Source organism: Hyaena hyaena, unplaced genomic scaffold (assembly GCF_003009895.1).
Source record: "Hyaena hyaena isolate Hyena2069 unplaced genomic scaffold, ASM300989v1 scaffold_629, whole genome shotgun sequence".
Lineage (NCBI taxonomy): Eukaryota > Metazoa > Chordata > Mammalia > Carnivora > Hyaenidae > Hyaena > Hyaena hyaena.
The window spans coordinates 697766-718507 of record NW_024081262.1 but is presented as its reverse complement, the minus strand read 5'-3'; the positions used below and the strand labels follow the sequence as shown (position 1 = coordinate 718507).

Below are 20742 nucleotides of genomic sequence, written 5' to 3'. Positions count from 1 at the left end.
TGGGTTGGAGAAGAAAAGTAGGAGGTCCGATTGCTGAGGGGGAGGGAGGCAGGAAACTAGGAAGACAAGAGACAAAAGACATTTCCTTGGTCAAATCAAAAGGACTTGGGAGACACACTGGATGTGCGACCCAAGAGAGAGGTACCGAGGAGGGCGCTAAGGCTTGGAACCCAGGTGGGTAGCCCACGGTACATCAGTCAAGTGAGGGAAGCGTGACCAAGAGGTGCAGGGAGGAAAACGGCTTGGTTTTCTTCAATGTAAGCACACTCAGGAACCTGAACAAGTTAGAATGAAGTCGAGTTATGTGGTTCTGGAGAGAGGTTAGGTTAGAAGGACAAGGTGTTGATTTTTTTTGAATGTTTATTTTTGAGGGAGACAGAGCGCAAGTAGGGCAGGGGCAGAGAGAGAGAGAGAGGGAGGCACAGAATCTGAAGCAGGCTCCGGCTCTGAGCTGCCAGCACAGAGCCCGATGCAGGGCTCAAACCCACGAGCAGTGAGATCACGACCTGAGCCAAAGTCAGAAGCTTAACTGACCGAGCCACCCCGGTGCCCCTGTGTGTGCCTATCGACTAAAAGTGACAGCTGAAGCTAAGGGAGCAGAAACAATAATCGTGTAGCAGGTTACGCAGTGAACAGACTACATGCAGGATCTAAGGGACCGGTTACGGAACCCTGACCAGCAAGGCCAGTCAGAGATGTGGATGACTCAGAGGTATGATCATGGTGGTGGAGGAGAGGATGGCCAATCACATGGCAACTTACTAAGAGATTCATCCATTCAACATGGACTTTTTAGGTTTATTTTATCTTGAGAGAGAGAGAGAGAGAGAGAGAGAGCGAGCGAGCGAGCAGGGGAGGGACAGAGAGACAAACAGCAGACAGAATTCCATGCAGGCTCGGCACCATCAACGTGGAGCCCAATGCGGGCTTGAACTCATGACCCACAAGATCACGACCTGAGCCGAGATTAAGAGCTGGATGCTTAACCAACTGAGCCACCCAGGGGCCCCTCAACTTGTACTTCTTGGGTATCCCAGTGTGCCAAGTGCTACGATTGCAGGACTGAGGTTGTAATAGGAAGAAAAAAGCCATATCCCCAGTTCTCCTGAAGTCACAGCCTGTGGGGAGTGGGCGGCAGGTGGGCAGGGGGGAGATTCATTAATGAGATAGTCACATAAATAAATATTAAAATGTTAAACGGTCAATGCTATGAACAGTGGAAGTGCACGGTACTGTGAGAGTGAGAATTTGAGAGTGAGGAAAATGGCATAAAGAAGATGGTGTGAGGAGGTGTGTGACAGACATGAAGGCCAGAGTGAGACAGAATGCTTCTTATCCACTCGGAAACTACTAATTAAATGCCTCAGATGAACCAGGCACTATCAGGTCCTGGGGAATCAGAGGTGAACAGAGTAGACAAAGTCCCTATCCTCCACACCCACATCTAGAAGGGGAAAGAGACTCATATATAAGCAGATAAATAAGGAACCTCAGACTCCATCAGATGCTCTCTCACACACACACACACACACACACACACACACACACACACGAGCTGCCCAGGGGTGGGGCAGCGTATGAGCACAGACATGGAGGAAAGACACAGGCCCTGCACACATTGAGGGGGGAGCGAGCCAGGAAGCAGGCCTGAAGCAGAGCCGAGCAGGAATGCTCGCGCGCACTTGGTGGTGAGGGGCAGGCTGAAGACATTACACAGGGCCTGGCAGGTGGTGATGAGGAGTGTGGGTGTGATTCTGGGGAGAAGGGGAAGTCACAGAGACTGTGGGGCAGGGAGTGACAGGATTCAGTTCATGTTTTCCAGTGCAGCGCTGGCTGCTGGGTGAGGAGCAGACTGTAGGGGGCGCAATGGAGAAAGGGAAACCAGACAGGAGGTCTGTGCAGTGACTGAGGGGAGCAGCCAGTGGCTAGGGTTTGGGAGACTGGGACAGCTGGGGACGGCTTTGCAACCCAAAAGATCACTCTGGCTGGGTGGAGGTAGAGGAGGGTGTGCTGGATGGGACACTGGGACTCCGGAGGTGACACAGGGAGGGGCGGGGATGAGATCGTCCCTGTGACCCTGTAAGTAACTGAACTCAAGGGACGTGGTCCAGCTAGAGGGGACGTGGTCCAAGACATGAGACCAGGTTACTGAGGGTTGGCCCCGTGAACACCAGAGTCACCCGGGATGATGGCAGGTTCCAAGTGGAGGAAGACCCTAAGCCAAGTGTCAAGTCTGTAGTAAGTTGGGAAATTCCCCAACAAGGTGGGAGAGTGGGTACAATCCAATGGCACAAGCCTAAAAGGGTCAGAGTTTTCCCAGAAAGGTAAAGGAGTTCAGAAGAGACTGTGAGGCAGAGGTGCAGGGTCGATGACACAGCCTTTATCACCCCACCACCTTTATCACCCCCACCCTGAGGATTCTGGGGTATTTAACAAATGGAGGGGCACCCCCTCAGAGAGCTGCAAGTGGAAGGGTCCCCTTGGGAGAGAGCCTGGCGTCCATCAGGCAAGGAGGGAGAGGCGGCAATACTTGCAGAGCAAGGCTGAGATTCTGAGGGATGACGAAGGAGAAAAAGGCTAATTGATTTAGCAATTAAAGAGGTCATGAAGACTAAATCGTAAAGGAAGGGGGAGGAAGGTTATTCCAAGTTTAGATGGTGTTATACATTCTTAATGGTAATTTACTTGAAAAGCCATCCCTTCTCTCCTCTCTAGTATCACTGAATGGCTTTTAAAAAGCTTTGAGAATTAAAGTTAAGAAACTAGGCACACAATTTCTTTCGAGGTTTTTTGATAGGACATTCTTCAACTCAACCACAACCACTCTGTGAGCACCTACCATGTTTTGGAACCCCTTTAAGAATTTCAAGAGACTACTTGCATTAAGGATATAATGTGGTCCTGTTTGCTGTTAGCACATGTAAGACACTCAAGACTGGAAGCGATAAAACTCTAGTACACACTTATCAGATTTCAGCAAACTCTTCGATTGATGTGTAGCTGGCAAACTGTACTAAAATGTGTAATGAAAGCCAACCTTTCTAAAAATCAGAGAAACACAGGCTTGAAAAGCTATTCTTTCTCTATCTCATTAAATGCATCATGCCACATCCTCAGATACAGACATTGTGCTAAGAATACAAAATCAGGGAAGCTACTGGTCTTGCCCACTAGTGGCTTCTAATCTAGTAAGTAGGATGAGAAAAGAAGTATGAAGTTCTGTGCTGGTTCAAAAAGAAAAGACAAAAGCTTATTTTTCAATAGTGACATGGTAGTAGAGATAGGTTTTGTGGAATGGAAGGATCTCACCTAAGAGGGAGGAAGACAGACCGACAATTCCAGGGGGCAGAAATAACAGAATGCAAAGGCTCTAAACAGATGAGGTCCAATGATGGAAATTCCTGGACTGGTTTTAATCCAAGGATTCACTTATTCAATAACGATTCCACAGATGAGTGGTTGGGGGAGCTGGCCCAAGTACAGTCTGGTCAAATGTACCAGATGTACATACATGTATATATACTGATATGTATCTATATAGAGAGAAACTCAACATATTGACACCTAATGCCATAAAGAGGAGGGCTGTAAAATGGAAGGCCTAGAATGCCAGCTTGACAACTTGACAACAGAGTTCATTAAAGAGGTTTTGTGTGTTTTTTTAAAGTCTATTTATTTTGAGAGGGAGGGAGAGAGAAAATCCCAAGCAGGCTCCATGCTCCACTCTGAGCCCAACACATGGCTTGATCTCAACCACCATGGAATCATGACCTGAGCCAAAATCAAGAGTTGTACACTTAACCAACAGAGTGACCCAGGCACCCCTCACCACAGGGCTTTTGGATAGAGAACAGGCATCCCTAGGGCAACTGACAGAATAAATTTGATAGCAAGGAATACCTGGGTAGGAGGAGCAAGAGACAAATACTCCAATAATCTAGACGTCAGGCGGTGGGGGACCTGAACTAGACTAGGATAAGGGAGCCACACTAAAAGTAACAGCGGATATAAAATTCTGTAGGACATAATGAATGAGATGTGAGGGAGGAGCCAATAACTGCGTTTCTGAGCTTAGGAAACAAGAATCAGAATGCCAGTGGTCCTGATGGGCAATCTGGGAGGAGGACCCAGTCTGGGGAAGCACCGTGATATGATGAATTAGAAGTGTGAGTAACAAACACATGGCGTCTGGATGTCCAGCCATCATGTAGAACCACAGGGCCAGAGGGAGAGGGTACAGGGAACCAGAGAATACTGTGATCTGCACTCTTCCAAAACACGTACACACACACATGCACGTGTGTGTGCAGCAGGCGAAAGCACTAAGAGCTAAGAATGGCTCTCTGAGGAAGATGGTAAAGAGAACAGAAGCTGCTGGGACTTTCTGACAGAACTATATACTTCAAACAATCAAGGCCTCTGCAAATGGCTCTTTTTAAAACTTGCGTGCTGAAGATGCTATTTAATCTGAATCACCATCCTTCTAGGAAAACGCAGCATATTTAAAGAAGGTCCTTGGCCTTCCTACCCCTATCTCATTGACCCTCTCTAAAAGGCCCAGTTCTGTAATGGTGCACTTACTTTCTCATACTTCTCAACACTTCAAGTTTTCATGGTCTCACAAGACGGGACTTGGCCTTGAATACAAAATAAAAGGTCTGGCCGCTGCGCTTTATGAAGTAGGAAAGAAAATCAGGTTCTAAGTGGCACACAAACCCACTAGCAAGTTAGCCGACCAACAAATACTTGTTGGAGGCTTACTGTGTGTCAAGCATTGTTCCTATGAAAAAATCCTGCTTTTATAAAACCAAATAAATACAACAGGGAAAAATCTGTGAGTTGTGAGCAGCCTACGGCCCATAAACCTGAGATCTTCTGTCGTGGCTACATTCACAGGCCATCCCTCAGGATAGAATTAGTACTACGGTTTTGATTGAATAGTTTTCTACTATTTAGAGATGTCTCTCATTCAAGTAGCAGGTGAGGGGAAAAGTCCATTTTAGGCTTATGCTGAAATTAAACTATGTTATCATTCCAATTACACATTGAGTGGAACTCTTGCGAGTTCACTAGAATACAAGAGGACCCAATGTGAATTATTAAAGAAGAGCTGCTTTATTCATTAGTTTGAAACATGCATTTAATTATAACTTTTGATAACATCAAGCGACTCATTCTGTAAAAATAATTAGGATAGAGATACACAACTGTTTTAAGTCTTTCTGGAGAAAGGCAGTTTACTTTGTGTGTGTGGTAAGGGAAAAGCGTTTAGGTGATTTATTATGTTTTATGTTCTCACACAAAAGTATAGTTGCTTCTGTTAAAAAACATACACAAGATAAAGTTTCAGAATTCTGCATCTTAAGATCTGAAGAGTCACCTAATTGTTATAATCATTTTTTTCTGTAAAAAACTGTAATAAAAATATATTATCTCTATATGCATACATGAATGTGAATTTACAGGTCTTGACACCCTCCTGTATAAAGATGCACCAACTGACAGGGATATGGAGTCTAATTTACTCAATCTAATCTACTTGGGCCATCGCTGCCCACTACAATATGTTCTATTGCATAAGCCACTGAAAAACTGATAATGCCCTGGAGCAAAGCTAACCAGGAAATGCTGCCGTTGACTGAGTAGCCGCCCTATACCAAACATGGTACTAAATATATAACATCTTATCTTATTCCATGTTTACGCCCTACCTGTCAGGGAGGTGCTGTCCCTGGTTTATAGATGAGCCAGCTGCAGCTCACAAAGTTAAGAAACTGTCCTAAGATTGTCCACTGGCAGAGTAAGAATTCGAATTTTGATCTGTCACACTCCAGAACTCACTCTGTCGACCACACCTTGCTGTATTTAGGATTCCTAATGTCATCTGCCCATTGCATTAGATGTGGCTCTACTACCCCCAGGAACAAAAATTCGCAGCCATCCTCAAACCCATCAATCTTCCCCAAAGGATCCAAACAGTTGTATAATGCTAAGAATCAAGACAATGGCAAGGAAAGGAGCCTAGCTCAAGGCTTGGAAGTGTCTCCTGAATCAGATTAGCTCTAACTTGACAGTGGTTCCAATGGCCCAAACCTACACCAGGATGGTCATTCTTCTTCTTCTTATACACCTGCCACACCTCTGTCCCCCTCACTCCTGGGCAGCAGCTGGGCCAAGAAGCACCAGCTCTTTCGTTCCCATGGTTAAACTCCAGTTTGGTGGAATAGCTAGTTAGCTAAGTGGTGACTATGCAGTACTTGAACCTGGGATGATACCTTTTCCCTAAAAAAAAACCTCTCCATCAGGGAGCCTGGGTGGCTCAGTCGGTTAAGCGTCTGACTTCGACTCAGGTCATGATCTCATGGTTCGTGGGTTCAAGTCCCGTGTCGGGCTCTGTGCTGATAGCTCAGAGCCTGGAGCCTGCTTCAGATTCTGTATCTCCCTCTCTCTCTGACCCTCCCCTGCTCATGCTGTCTCTCTCTCTCAGAAATAAATAGAACCTTAGAAAAAATAAAAAATAAAAAAAAAAAACAAAAAACAAAAAAAAAAAACAAACAAAAAAAACAAAAACCCTCTCCATCTCCATGGGATCACATGGAACTCATAGGTACTGGAGTTATTTGATTAATCCTATGACCTTGTTATTTAGTCACTGCTTGAAAGAGACCAAACTTTCACCTTCAAATCCATCAGAGTTCTCAGTCAACAAGACTTCTAAGTCAGTCAACAACTATTTGCAGAACACGCAGGCACACAGAATTTTATGGTAATGGGTATTTATACCTTCGATTCTCAGGGAACTCAAAGTCTAATTTGCTTTGCCTCCCTTATTAATCAGTCAAATATTTACGGAGCAACTTGGCTATGGAGCCAGCATTGTGTCTGATGCAACAGGGAAGTTTAGCATAGATCAGTACAGACACAAGCTACACACAGGAAACAACACAGTGATAACTAAGTGCCTGAGTTCACAGGAGTGAATAAAGAACCAATGGGAGATCAGAGAAGAAAGAGACTGGCTGGCTCACTTGCACGCTCTCTCTCCCCCACTCCCCTCTCCCCCACATTCATTCACTCATTTAAAAAGTGTATCTCGTGAGCACTGACTATGAACCAGGTACCATTCTAGGCACTGGAGTTACTTCCACAACTGAATAGCAAAGCGTTCTGTTCTGCTCTCACAAAACTTCCATTCAAGCAGGGAGAGGCAGATAATGCCTATAGACAAGCATAAAAAAGGCAAGCGGTTGAAAAGAACAGTGATGGGGAGAGTAAAGGAGAGAAGGATGCTATTTTAGATAGGGCTGTCAGGGCAGAGTGCTCTAATAAGTGACATTTTAGCAGACACTTGAAGTTGAGACCATAAGCCCCAGAAAAGGTACTGTAGGCCTTCCAGTAAGAGCAAACGCCCCAAAGCCGGCAAGCCACCAGGGAGGCCTCTGAGAGAAGGGACTTGGCTGCTACTGAGGGTCAAGTGTGGACAGGAGAGGGAGGTGAGAAAGCACCAGCCGGGGGAAGCAACGTGTACGGCATGTGTAGGGCCAGAGAGGAGGCCAGCAGGAAGGGCTGTGGGAACAGATGCACACACATGACTAATAAGGCGGGAGGGTCGGCGGGGAGGCTTCCCAAAGAGGGGACGGAGGAAGCAGCCTGCGATTTTAGGGGACGAGCCCGTATTATTTTATTGTAAAGTCTTTGTATCTGGGAAGAGGAAGCCAGAGAGCAGAGAGAACCGTGCACAGGTAGTAATAAAAAGGCACACTGGACTGAAATGAAGGATGCAGAACGAGATAAGGTGAGAGACTGGAATGTGCAAGAGGTTGGAAAAACTGATGTGTGCGTTTTGCCTTCATAATTCAAGGAGGCTGTGAATACAGATGCTCCAAATACTCGCTCACGGGACAAGAAGCCAAATGAGCAATTCACCTTTTCCACAAGCACAATTGAGCATAAGACCACACTTCTTTCTTTTCACAGCCTTTGAAGTTTGGCACGTCTTTACCCAACACACTCAAATTGTGAGCATCCAGGTTTGCACAGAAGACGGTTTTTTTTTTTTCCTCCCAAGGCAACAAAAGAATTCAGTAACAGACGTAGAGAAGACCTGACTGCAGGAGATGCCTCAGTAATTTGCATTTCCATATTAGAAGCTCAAGATTTTAAATTGAAAATACAAAACCCCACCTCATTACTTCTTTCCTTGTGCGAAGAGAAAATGGAAAATTCTTCGCGAGGCAACAGCATGAGCCTCGGGAACTCCCCCACACCGCCTAGCAGCGCTCGGTCTGAAGGGCCGGCCGTGTCCCGGGGCCCGGCTGGCAAAGGGCATAGGGGTACTCACGGTTTTCCTCCAGGAATGCCTGTCAGGTTTGGAGGTATTGCTGGCACGCGCATGTGATGGTGTGGGTCAAATCCAACCTACGATTTCCCCAAGCAAGACAACAAAAACAAGCACAGTTACATGAACTCATCTTGGCCAACTTGCTACCTCTCTAAATCCTGGGAGAACACAGCCTTTAAAATAGGGTTTTAGAAATATATTTACAGAACCATCTACTGGGGGGAAAGATAGGATGTTTATGATTTTAGTGGTAAGATACCAGGGGGGGTGAACCATACATGAAAAAAAAAATGATATGTATAAGTGTTGAAGCTTAGGATGGAAACAAAGGGTTCATTGCACTCATTATTATTTGCTCTGCTCTAATGGGCTTAAAATGAAAAGCAAACATAAAATAACAAGGACAGTTTCTCACCTTAGAAAAGAAAATGGTTCTCACGACAGAACTGCATGGAGTTTAATTTACAAATATGACAGGTTCCCCTACAAATACCTCCACTTATATAGGCTGTGTTCACAAATCTGCCTGGCAGTCCCGTGGGCTGTGGACGAGCCTGATTCTGTAAGGACCACACGCATACCACTGGTGATCTCCCGTAGGCGGCGGCGGCGGCAGCGGCGGCGGCGGCTGCGCTCATCTGCGGAGAAATGTTGTGTAGCCCAGCGTAGGCGGCGCCCGGGCTGGTCAGCTCCCCGTTCATCCCGGCATGGGGCACGATCCCAAACGGGGTTGGGTATGGACAAGGGACTGCCATCGGGGTCCTCAGGCTGGAGGCTACAGACCAAACGGGAAGGAGGGAAGAGAAAAACCAAGAACACAGGAAACTAAGTTAGGAAGATGCTAACATATATGTTTAAGAAGCCAGGGTTCAGATGAGCTTACTGTGGTAGTCTCAAAACCCAAAAAGCATCAAGGTTTAGATCAAATAATTCTAACAGCCTTACAATGCTAGTCATTAGTACTCTTAAGGTATTGCACTCTTTACACTGCTTTAACTTCTTTAAAAACAAAAAGCATAAATATACAGAAAATCTTTCTTCTTACTGACCCAGGGGGTCAACTCCTGGTGGTTTTCCGGGTACAGGCCTCAATCCAGGAGTGGAGTTGCTGCCTGGGGTGGGTGCATCAGTTCGTGGAGTAGGAGTATTGGATTTTGAAACAGGAGTGGTAGATTTTTCATTCTAACAAGAGATGGAAGAGAATACAGCAGCAATTAGAGCACAGTTTTAAGACTGGTGTTAAACATTTAAAAGGACAAATCAGAAGGGAAAAGAAAAAAAAAAAGAAATGGAAAAGATTCTTCAGCTTGGACCTTTATTTTCCTAAAAAGAACAAACCTACAAACAAAAAGAGCTCCCGGAGATCACAAAACCAGTGTTCAGGAGTGTATAAGTTGAAGCCGAATTCAGTGTAGAGTAGATGATTTCTAGCAAACTGGTCTCAGTCAGACAGAGGCTGACAAATCATGATGGCCTGACTGTGACCGACCACTTGCTGGCTGCTCTGATTTAAAGCTGGTTGAGCTGGGTTCCTGGTGGACTGGTCATGTCACAAGGTCTCCTGGTTAACGGGTCCCATTAGGACAGACCCGAGCCTGAATTGTCACAGAGATCAGCACAGAGGAGTTGCCAATACGAGAAGGCCAGAAGGCCAAGAGGAAACAACAGAAAAAAAGAACTTAATGTAGACCTGTGCCCGACACAGCCCCTCAGCTGCGGACAAATGGAGGAGTTTTCTTTCGTTTAGCTGTGAACTCAGAAGGGTAGATGAAAACTGAATTTGTCTTTTCTTTTTTTTTTAAGTTATGTTACAAGGAAATAACTGGCGAGGAAAAAGGAAGATATAGTACACAAAAATGCAATTAACCACACAGCCACAGAAGAAGGGGGTATGGGGAGATTACCCTGATTTGCAAGCAGTTTCATTTTTGCATCTGTGATTTGTGGTGTGAGTCAAGGTAGACTTTTGTAAATGACAGATTACTTCTTAGATAGGAAGGGAAAATTATTGCAGTCGTATATAGCTCGGTAATTCAAACAAAGCTAGCAACAAAATCACATCTAAGCCCAAAACAAAATTTACTGTAAACCATAGGTGACAAAGCCATCTCTGTAACTCCAGAGTGTATTTCTTCATCTTTGCTAAGACACATTTCACTCAATTTTCCCACATCTCTCCCTTTTCCTTGCAAAAAGACTCATAAAACATACATCTATCACTGGTTAAGTCAGTGAACCCATTCTGTTCCAAAAGTACTTTTGTCAATTAACCATGAATACTGAATATCTATATCTATATCTATCTATCTATCTATCTATTGAAATAAGAGTCCTATAGAAAATGTGAAAAATACAAAATACAAAATTTACAAAATAATCAAAGCCAACCATCTCAAAACAGGCAACACTAAGAGAGAGGACGAAGACCAGCTTACAAGGCTAAGCTCTTTGGATTTGGAGGAAGGAGTGCTGCTGGAGGATGCGATAGAGGCTGGACTGATGGGGGCATCTTTCTTGAGCAGGCGCGTCTTGTCCAGACCGTTCTCTCTCGGGGAATGTGCTGGGCTCCCTCGAGGGGAAGATGGGTCCTGCAAAGGAACATCAAGGGCATTAATGCAGCACGGCACATTCACAACGCCGGAGCACTTGGTTGTGGATGTTTCTAGCGGAGGGCATGGAGCAGTGCAAAATGTTCTGTGACAGATAATAATAAGACTCATCAAGTTGCTCAATATGTGGTATTGAGGTCAAAGAAAATACAGTATTTATAGTACAGTCACCCCTTGGACAATATGGGGTAGACCTGTGCGGGGCCACTTACGTGCAGATATTTTTCTTTTTTGATAAATACAGTACAGTACTATAAAAGCATCTTTTCTTCCTTATGACTTTCTTAGTAACATTTTCTTTCTCTAGCTTCTTTATTGTAGGAATACAGTATGTAACACATATAGTACACAAAATATGCGTTAACCAACTGCTCATCTTATCAGTAAGGCTGCAGGTCAAAACCAGGCGAAGTTCTGGGGGAACTAAAGTTATATATGGCAGCATAAGGTGTAGACTAGCTGAATCACTATGTGGTACACATGAAACTAATACAACACTGTGTGCTAACTATACACTTAAATTAAAAAAAGAAAAAAAGGAAAGTTATGTGTGGATTTTTAATACGTGGGAGGCTGGCACCCCAAAACATCCCCTCCACCACCTCCACTGTCCAAGGGCCAACTGTAATCATTGAAAACAAGAATCAGAACCCTATACATCTGCAAGTTGCCTGTCCGTGAGACCTGCAGGCTGACCCCAGAGGTCTGGTGTGCGTTCACGGTGACAGCAAAACGCACCAGTACTTCATAGAAAAGAGTAGCAATTAAAAAAGAGAAGACATAAAAGCAGTAATACATACATTTTTCATGTAAACAAAAAGTGGGTCCCTTTAGAAATGAGGCACACTCTTTGCACACTAACTGCCTGGACACGAGCCACTGTGACAGCGGGTGAGAGCAGGATGTTTACGTACCTCATTGGAAACGTCCACCACCAAGTTGTCGTCACTCTTCTCAGCGTCACTGTCCTGCATTGACAATGGACAAGCGTCATCTCCTTCTCCAGCGCACATGCACGAAGGGCAGATTTACCCGAGAGAAGTCCAGAGTAATTCCTCACATCTTATAAAAATGAACTGTGCCAAACAGTGCTAAACACGTAACAACCTACTATGTTCTTTAATCCCCATGGTGATGTTATAAGCGAGATAATACGATGATTCCCGCTTCACAGTTTTAAAAAACAAAACAAACAAACAAAAAAACCCCAAAAAAACAAAAAACCCTGAAGCTTATGGCCTGCCTGTTATTCCAGAACAGAAGTTAGCATGACTGGCTAAATCCAGCCTCTAGTTGGGTGTGGTTTGTTTTCTCAGTGTTTTTGTGGGTAAGTAGCTACCCTTTTAAAATTGGGATTTCATTCTTTCTCATTGTCAAGTAGTATTCCATCATATGTATAAACCATACCTTCTTTATCAGTGGATGGACATTTAGGCTCTTTCCATGATTTGGCTAGTGTTAGAAGCGCTGCTATGAACATTGGGGTCAATGTGCCCCTATGCATCAGCACTCCTATATCCTCTGGATAAATTCCTAGCAGTGCTATTGCTTGGTTGTAGGGTAGGACTATTTTTAAGTTTTTTGAGGAACCTCCATACTTGGATGCAACTGGAGGGTATTATGCTAAGTGAAATAAGTCAGAGAAAGATATATATTTTTCACTCATATGTGAACTTGAGAAACTGAACAGAAGACCATGGGGGAAGGGAAGGGGGAAAAATAGTTACAAACAGAGAAGGAGGGAGGCAAACCACAAGAGACTCTTAAATACAGAGAACAATCTGACGGTTGTTGAGGGGGGCAGGCAGGGGAGAGGGGAAAATGGGTGATGGGCATGGAGGAGGGCACTTGTTGGGAGGAACACTGGGTGTTGAATGTAAGCGATGAATCACAGGAATCTACCACTGAAACCAAGGGCATACTGTACATGTTGTATGTTAGCCAACCTGACAACAAATTGTATTAAAATAAATAAATAAAATTGGTAGCCATCACACAAAAATTCACGCTTTCAGCCTTTTTTTGAGGCCTGCAGTCTTGGCAGGGCAGCCCCACAGTGAGCAGAGCAGGGCTGCCTGCCTCGGCCCCAGTCCCATCCGGCTTGTTCCCCTCACTATGTGCCCTGGAGGGCCAGTCATCAAAGGAAAATGAGCTTCACCCATGCTAGTGACACATCTGGGTGCCTCTGCCAGTTATAGTCAACAAAACCTACTTTATTCCTCAGCACAAATCCATTTTAGGCATTTTAACAGGTTTTCCATGATTTTACATTTTTCCTGAACATTTCTAGTTGACCACAGAAAATCCAGCACCCTGAAATACACCAAGGGAAGTAAATACATCTATAAAATGGATATCATGGAATGCCTAAGACGCCTTCTCCTGGCTGTCAGATAAAGTTCCCTGTTCACTCACGACACATGCGCACTAACCTGCACGCACAGAGGACTTCAGCTAGCCGACTGAGACCCACCTATAAATGCAATCACTAGTTTTTTCTCCAAGTAGATAGTTTTTCCTCCTGTGTTCTAATTCTGGTTGACAACAGTCAAAGGGTAAAACGGCTGCTGAAAAAAAAAAACAGTAGTAAACGGGCCTCCCCCAGAGCAAAGGCGAAAGAACCTACGTAACGAGCTGCAATTTCCTTTTCTTCAGTTTTCTGCTTTTTGCTATCGGAGGAGTAGTCAGTGGAGTTTCTGTGCTTCTCGGCACCTCGGAAACTGGCTGACGGGGATACTGAAGAACTCTGGAATTTAGAAAAGAAAGCAGGGTTGAGAAATGACCATCCCTTTAACAGTGAGTTCTTCAGTCACCTGAGACTTAACGTCCTTCTTCATTAGTGCCCACTTGTCAAACTGTTAGGAGGAGACAGAAGAGAAGGCAGGAGATGAAAGGGAGAGGGCAACTGAGGTGTAGAGAGAAAACCAAGGAGAAATGGAAAGGGGAATGAGGGATAAAAGGAATGAACTGAAAAGAGGAAGTGAGCGGAAGGAGCCAAGGAATAAAAAAGGAGGCAAGAAATAGCAAATCCAGAAGCATCTTTAAGAGAGGTGAGAAAGGAAGCGGATAGAAGAAAAAAAAAAAAAAAAAGGATGGAGCGCCTGGGCGGCTCAGTTGGTTAAGCATCCGACTCTTGATTTCAGCTCAGGTCATGATCTCACAGTTCCTGAGCTCAAGCCCCACACTGGGCTCTGTGCTGACAGCCAGGAGCCTGCTTGGGATTCTCTGTCTCCTTCTCTCTGTGTCCCTCCCCTACTTGCACTCTCTCTCTTTCTCAAAAATAAATAAATAAAACATCAAAGAAGGAGAAGGAAGAGGAGGAGGAGGAGAAAAGGAAAGAAGAAAAAGGCAAGGCCCCGCCCATACCCACCACCAAGTTTGCTGGCTGATGAGAAGCAAGTATCTTAAGCCATTACAGAAAGACTGAATACATTAGAGTTCAACTCTGCGAAAAATTAGTAAATCTTCAAAGAACAAGGAAGAAAAGTCTCTTTGGGAATTTAAGCAACCAAAAATGGTGATCATGTAACACAAAGGTCATATTTACAGAATTTTGCTTAGTCACTTGTCTTGAAGGCATGGAAGATTCAGAGTAGTAAGAACAGAAACATAACATCTGCAAAAATTCACTTTATTCCTTTCTGACTCCTACAGTTTTCATAAGCTTGCTCCTTTGTATCTCTGGAAACCTCAGAACTCCTATTAGGGGGAGGTAACAGAGAAAGACAGTCCCTCCCTCTTGGGATCACAGTCAGGAGTGACTCATATGGGGTCAGACGATGTCTGTCATTTCTGCTCTTCCAAAGAGCTCCCGAGTGGAGGAGGCCCACCGGCCGAAAATAAGCACTGAAAGCACAGAGAATGAATCTGTCTGCCACTGAGGCCAGGTGGCTGCGGAAAGGCACATTTTAGCCTAAAACCATATATGAAGAAATGAAGAAGGAGTCAATGGAATCTGGAAGCAACCTTACAAACTGGCTAGTGACTCAGTTCTAGACGGACCAAATAGGAGTTCTCGGGGCTGACCTGTGGAAGGTAGGTCGTAAAGGCCTGAGAAACTAAGTCCTTCCGCAGGGCACCAGAGGAGGGCTCTGTGTGCTAGACTGACCCAGGCTGGGCAGTGGAAAGAACGCTTGGGAGTTAAGTAAACAAGGTTTAGGAAGAGCAAAGAATCTCCACCAGAATCTCTCTGCCTTGTATCTAAATCAACTCAGGAAACTGTTCCATAAAGCCTTTCCTCATTGATAACTTTGTTCTTGTCATGTAAAACTTAGCCCTTGTAATTTTTTTCCCCTTTATCTTAGTCTGATGGTTAATAACATTTATAAAGATACACAATGTTGGGGCACTTGTCAGCAGTGTGGAGCCTGCTTGGGATTCTCTCTTTGCCTCCCTCCAGTTCATGCACTCTCCCAAAATAAATAAATAAACTTAAAAAAAAAAAAGATACACATTTATAAGGGCTTTTAAATTAACTATGGAGGAGGCAGTGTGATATCCAGAACTTTTGGCTCTGTATTCCATTTCACTTCCACTGAACCTTAATGCCACATTTTCTTTTGTGGCTTAACTTTCAAAGCTTTGTGCCACCATTGCCCGCCCCCCCCCCGCCCGCCCCCCCTGTGAGTATCTCTACCAAGACACCACCCCCTAGTGGCCAGCTGTGGTGATGGCAACTCTACCACCAGCCCCAAAGGCAGGAAGGAGGGGGTAGGCAATTGGTGGCAGAGGAAGATGAGAAGGACAGTGAGTGAGTTCCCAACGACAGGGTGGGGTATCTCTAAACCCTTCCTTCCTGTAGCATTCTCTCTCAGAGTTTTCAATGAACGCAATAATTGTAGGCATCAAACCCTGTAACTATGCCTACTCATTCACCCTGAAGCTTAACAGCATAAAAGATGGCAGGCGTTACTCAGTTAGGTGCAAGACTGAAGAAAAACATTAGAAGCCAAATCATTTTTAAAACTGAACTGTTTCATTTTCATGTATTTCTATCAGTTCCAATCCTCATTCCTAAGACTTGGTTCAATGCTTCTAGTTTATTTTCACACCGTGAGTAGGTTTTTATGACCATCACTCCACTGAAATCATGCCTGCAAACATCATCTGTGAGCTACTTCCTACTATATTTAATGTCAGACCTCTATTATCTCGTTTCCCCCTCTCCAGTCTGTCCTCCACATTTCTGGGGTCCATATTTCCCCAAAGAGAGATTCGACCACCGCTCAATATTCCTCAAAAACAACAACTGGTTTCCCACTATCATTAGGGGGAAAAAAATCACATATCTGAAAGTGGCTGTTTCCAAAGTCCTTCAGTCCATGCCCTAAACTGGAGCCCTGGCCTTAAGAGTTCAGCGCGATGAGCGTGTGGCTGCCCAGTGCTCTGTGCATGTTCGTGGTATCTGTAGCCTTTTTTGCTGGCTTATGAGAATGCCCATTTTCCCTCAGTGTCTTTCTGCTGAAATCCTCAATCTTAAGGACCAGCTCTAATGTCACCTTTTAAAGCTCGCTCAGACACTGTCAGGCAGAATTAACCACTCAATTCCTCTTTGTTCCCTTAACACTTGGTTTACCCAGTGAGTAGAGAACTCGCAATCAATATGTGGGGATTTGTTGACAAGGCTACTTCCCGCCAGTCTGTGAGTTACTTGGGGGTGGGGGGCCCCGGCACAGCAAGCAGCAGCGACCTGCCCAGAAATGTTTTTGAACTTAAGTGAGCAAACATCACTTTTGAGCTCCTCAATCTTAACCTAAAATTCAGGTGATATATTCCCTTTCAGAAGGTCACAAGGCTGAACAGTTCCACAAGAAACCAGGCCTGAGCAGTGGCACCCCTTGGCATCCTCAGCAGGGCAATTCTGGGTCTCCACCTTTGCTCCTCTACCTGCTCCCCATGCCTTCACCTGACTCAGTGCCATTTTAGAAAGAGGAGCAAAAACTCTCTGTGTGCATGACTGACAACAATCTGAGCCTTTTGATTCTGAGAGACTCTACTGATAAAGTCATTTCCACTTGGTCCCAAAGGAAAAACTGATTTATAAAAAATGATGGAATACTTTCTCAAAAATCAATATTAAATGGTAATGTTCATTTTTCTTCATGCTTTATGCTTACTTATTCACATACATGTACAAACAGCTTTTCTTAACTGGCCGGTTCCTGGCTCTGTGGGCAGTATTTTATTTGTGAATTTTACTGCAGAACAGAGTTATATGTTGGAGTCTCCTGGTAGAATGATAAAGTAGTTAATTATCACTAGCATTTAAAGGTTAAGCTACACAACGGGCACTGGGGCAATCAGCAATGTTCTAATAACATAATTGCTCTGGAATCAAATTGGACTTGGCACAGACTCTCATCATGAATCTTACAAGTCCACCATTCTGCCATTGGAAGGCCACTTGGATCTTTGCTGAGGACGTGAACAGGAGGAATTAAATAAATACTTGTAAAGACAAAGTCATGCTCTCGCTAGAAAATACTTCTATTTCTCTATCACTATTTTAAAAGCTTCCCTACATTAGATTTCCCCCTAGCTTGCTACACAGGAAACTTATTGGAGCTGCATCGTGACTCTGTATAAATCGACAAACTCAGAAACATTTTCTCATTACTGTTTGATCATGTGAATATATCAGCAAATTCATTAAGAAAGGAGTATCATAACAAGCAGAAGCAGTGGCCAATCCAGAGAAGGCAAAACACCTTAAATATGAATGTTTACTAAAAAGCCCTGTATTTTCAAAAACAAAACCCTTATATATTGGGATATGAAAAAGAACAAAGTAGAGGTTTAACGGAAGAAAGAAAAGGAGGGAGGCAAACAAAAATTCAGGGGCAAAAATAATAAAAATCTGTAAGTCTTATGATAATGGTAATCCCAATTACTTTGGAAGCAAAAGATAAGCTTTAAAAGAGTTACTCCTAACATTACAAATCATATTTGACCTCCAAATGAGAAAGATTATAGATCCTGGTTTGAAACCCAACCAAGGCTTTACTAAGGTTATTACTGACCAAGTCAGATGGAAAACAGACACCTCTAGCAATTGAAATGGACGGCCCCTCCCTTTACCTTTACTCCTCTGCCACTTCAAGAACAAAGATGGCCACGTAGGACAAAGAGTTCTATACAGTACACCAATCCCCCACACATACACCAAAAATAAGAGGTAGTGTTGTTACAAATAGCTAATTTTAATAACAGGTAGCACAGCTTTTACTAGCAGGCAATAGCATCTGTCTGGAGTCAGATTGCCTGTCTGGATCTTAATAGCTGTGTAGCCCTGGGGATGTTGCTCAGTTTCAGTCTCTCTGTGGTCTGGGACAAAGAACACCCCGCCCATTCCCTCACAGGGCTGTGTGGAGGACTAGGAGAAAGCACCTACAGGAAGAAGTACAAGGCACGGCCCAGGACAGATAAGAGTCTCTCAGCAATAGCAACTTGGCATGGTGACTGAGAACTGCATGCTATTTACTACAGAGCTAGTGTAGACCTTCTCTTCTAAGCCTCACATAAGGACTATTCTGGGCATCTGTGTAGCACTAGCCCTCGGCACAGATGTACAGATGGCCCGTAATGATAGGCTTTCAAAAGACTGCTATCAACCAAAACACATCTCCTTCCAACAAAGTAAGGTTTTGGTTCAATACCACAGGCAGGACTAGAAATACCACCGTCACATTGGACTTTCTAATTTGATTTCAAATGCACACCAAGCGAATGCTGCTTGTCACTCACGTAAGTGCAGTGTTCATATGTCCCTGCCCGCCTACAAGATGCCAACCAGAAGGAATGGTTGAGCAACCATGATCAAAACTCTCAAACTCATTTGTTATGGTTTGTTTGTTCATTAGCTACAGCCTTCAAACACCCCCATCTACTTGGTACCAAAGGGTAGAACCATCAGATAAAGGGGATAACGATGGGACAAGAGGGTACCATGAGAATCTGGCCAGGGTTTTGCCCCTACCTTACAACTGTTGTCCGGGCCTGCTGTACTCTCAAAAGCAGCCCAGTTTAGACCATTGATTATATTGTTAGTCTAACTGTAGTTCATTCAGTGCGGGGAATTAGTTTGGGTCAGGGACAAGTCGGAGGGAGACTGTTAACAGTAGTGGGGCAGGGGAGGACAGAGAAGGCAGGCTCAAGGGGCCTGCTGACCCTTCACTGATGCCATAACTAAAGTCCTCAAACATCATTTCCTCTGGGAAAAAAAAAAAAAAAAAAAAAACCAAACCCAACAACAACAACAAAACAAAACCCCAGATGACTAACACAGAAATGAGTATTGTTGACTTTCTTGAGCTTAGGGAGGCCAAGGGGCTGCTCACAGTCAGCAGGGCCCCTGCCCACTCCGCGTCCTAAGTAGAAGGGCCTTCAGGAGGAGCCCTTCAATCATGAGGCACCCTGCCGTCAACATGTTCACTAGTTCTCGGAGCATTTCAGAGTTATGAAATACTTTCAACAAGATCAGAAGTAAGAGTAGTATCCTGAATAACCTGTATTTTCCAGACAAACACAGTACCATACCCCGCTGCATTTCTGACTGAGGTTTTACTGTACAGCATTACACAAAATGTTTATATTTCCATTCACACAGCTCTTTAAAATGGATAAAACACTGTAACATTTATTATCCCACCTAACAGAAAAATAACCAGAAGAGATGGAGAAAACAAACCTCAATTGGGAAAAAATTTAAAAAATAAAATTATTTGACTAAAATATACACATCTTACATACTGACTCATAACACATGCAAATTTATGTAAATTAGCTTAAAACTTATAGCATGCTGCTGGTGTAAAACTGAATATGGTAGGGCTCTAAGCCAGTCACTGGTGTCAGTTTACTGCTCATTATAGTAAGACTTTTTTTAAAATAACCTGCTTGATTAAGGAAGTCATTAAAAACACAATCTGTATATAACCCTCACAGAACTTGCTTTTTTCAAATTAGCATAAATCAAAATTCACCTTCAAAAATGACTGGGACTTTCTGAAGAACTGACCTTGTTAAAATATAATCTCCATATAAAGTAATGAGTCTGTTCTTAATAAATGTTTCACCTTTCACAATACGACAAGAGGAACGTGTTCCGTAAAATGTTCTATTGTTGTCTGTGCCTTTCTGTTTCTCTCCTGGTAAGGGATGCCTGGGCCAAGATAAATGTCTCTGGCAGATCATCAAAACTCCATCAAACAAGAGAAGCTGAAGGAGGAATGATTAAGAAGACAGGTAGTGTCCACGATGGGCATGGTATGGGTACAAGCATCAGACAGCGCAGGTCGGCCAAACTAGGCCGTACCACCCGCTGTGTAACCTTGGCCAAGTTAATGAACCTCTCCAAACCTCCAGATCCCAGTGGGCAAACCAAGGCTGGGTGGAGTCCTTGCCGGGAAGGTGGCCGCAAAGATGAGAGGAGAGTGCGCGTCACGAACATAGTAGTTGGCTGCGCGAAGAGCCGCGACACCTCTGCTACTGTGGAACCGCCGCACAATGTCAGTCTACTCCGGGACTCTTCCACCAAGTGTTTACTGAATACCCACTAGGTACTGAGACACACACAAAGATGAATGAAAATCTACACCTTGCCCTCCAGTAAGGCTCCGGAGTTAAAAATACTCAGAACACAAAGGTCCTACACACCTTTTCCTTCCTTCATAGCAGTAAAATACACAACACCTCAATATTCAGTCATTTGTGCTTTGTTTCTGTGGCCTCAGCATTATGTATTACTTGGGCAGGACAAAATGCTATAATAATTTATAAGGTATCAATAAAATT

General features: G+C 44.1%; 1 protein-coding gene across 11 annotated transcripts in view; it reads right to left on the bottom strand.

The window, feature by feature from the left end:
- Positions 1-20742, bottom strand: part of TLE4 (TLE family member 4, transcriptional corepressor) — a 139559-nt gene that overhangs the window by 9629 nt on the left and 109188 nt on the right. For all 11 annotated transcript variants that reach the window (XM_039257632.1, XM_039257633.1, XM_039257638.1 and 8 more), the window contains 6 exons: positions 13577-13696; positions 11865-11918; positions 10777-10929; positions 9391-9523; positions 8923-9116; positions 8342-8418 (listed from right to left, as the gene is read on the bottom strand). In XM_039257632.1, the coding sequence (XP_039113563.1) occupies positions 8342-8418; positions 8923-9116; positions 9391-9523; positions 10777-10929; positions 11865-11918; positions 13577-13696 (731 nt within the window). The remainder of the gene's footprint in view (positions 1-8341; positions 8419-8922; positions 9117-9390; positions 9524-10776; positions 10930-11864; positions 11919-13576; positions 13697-20742) is intronic.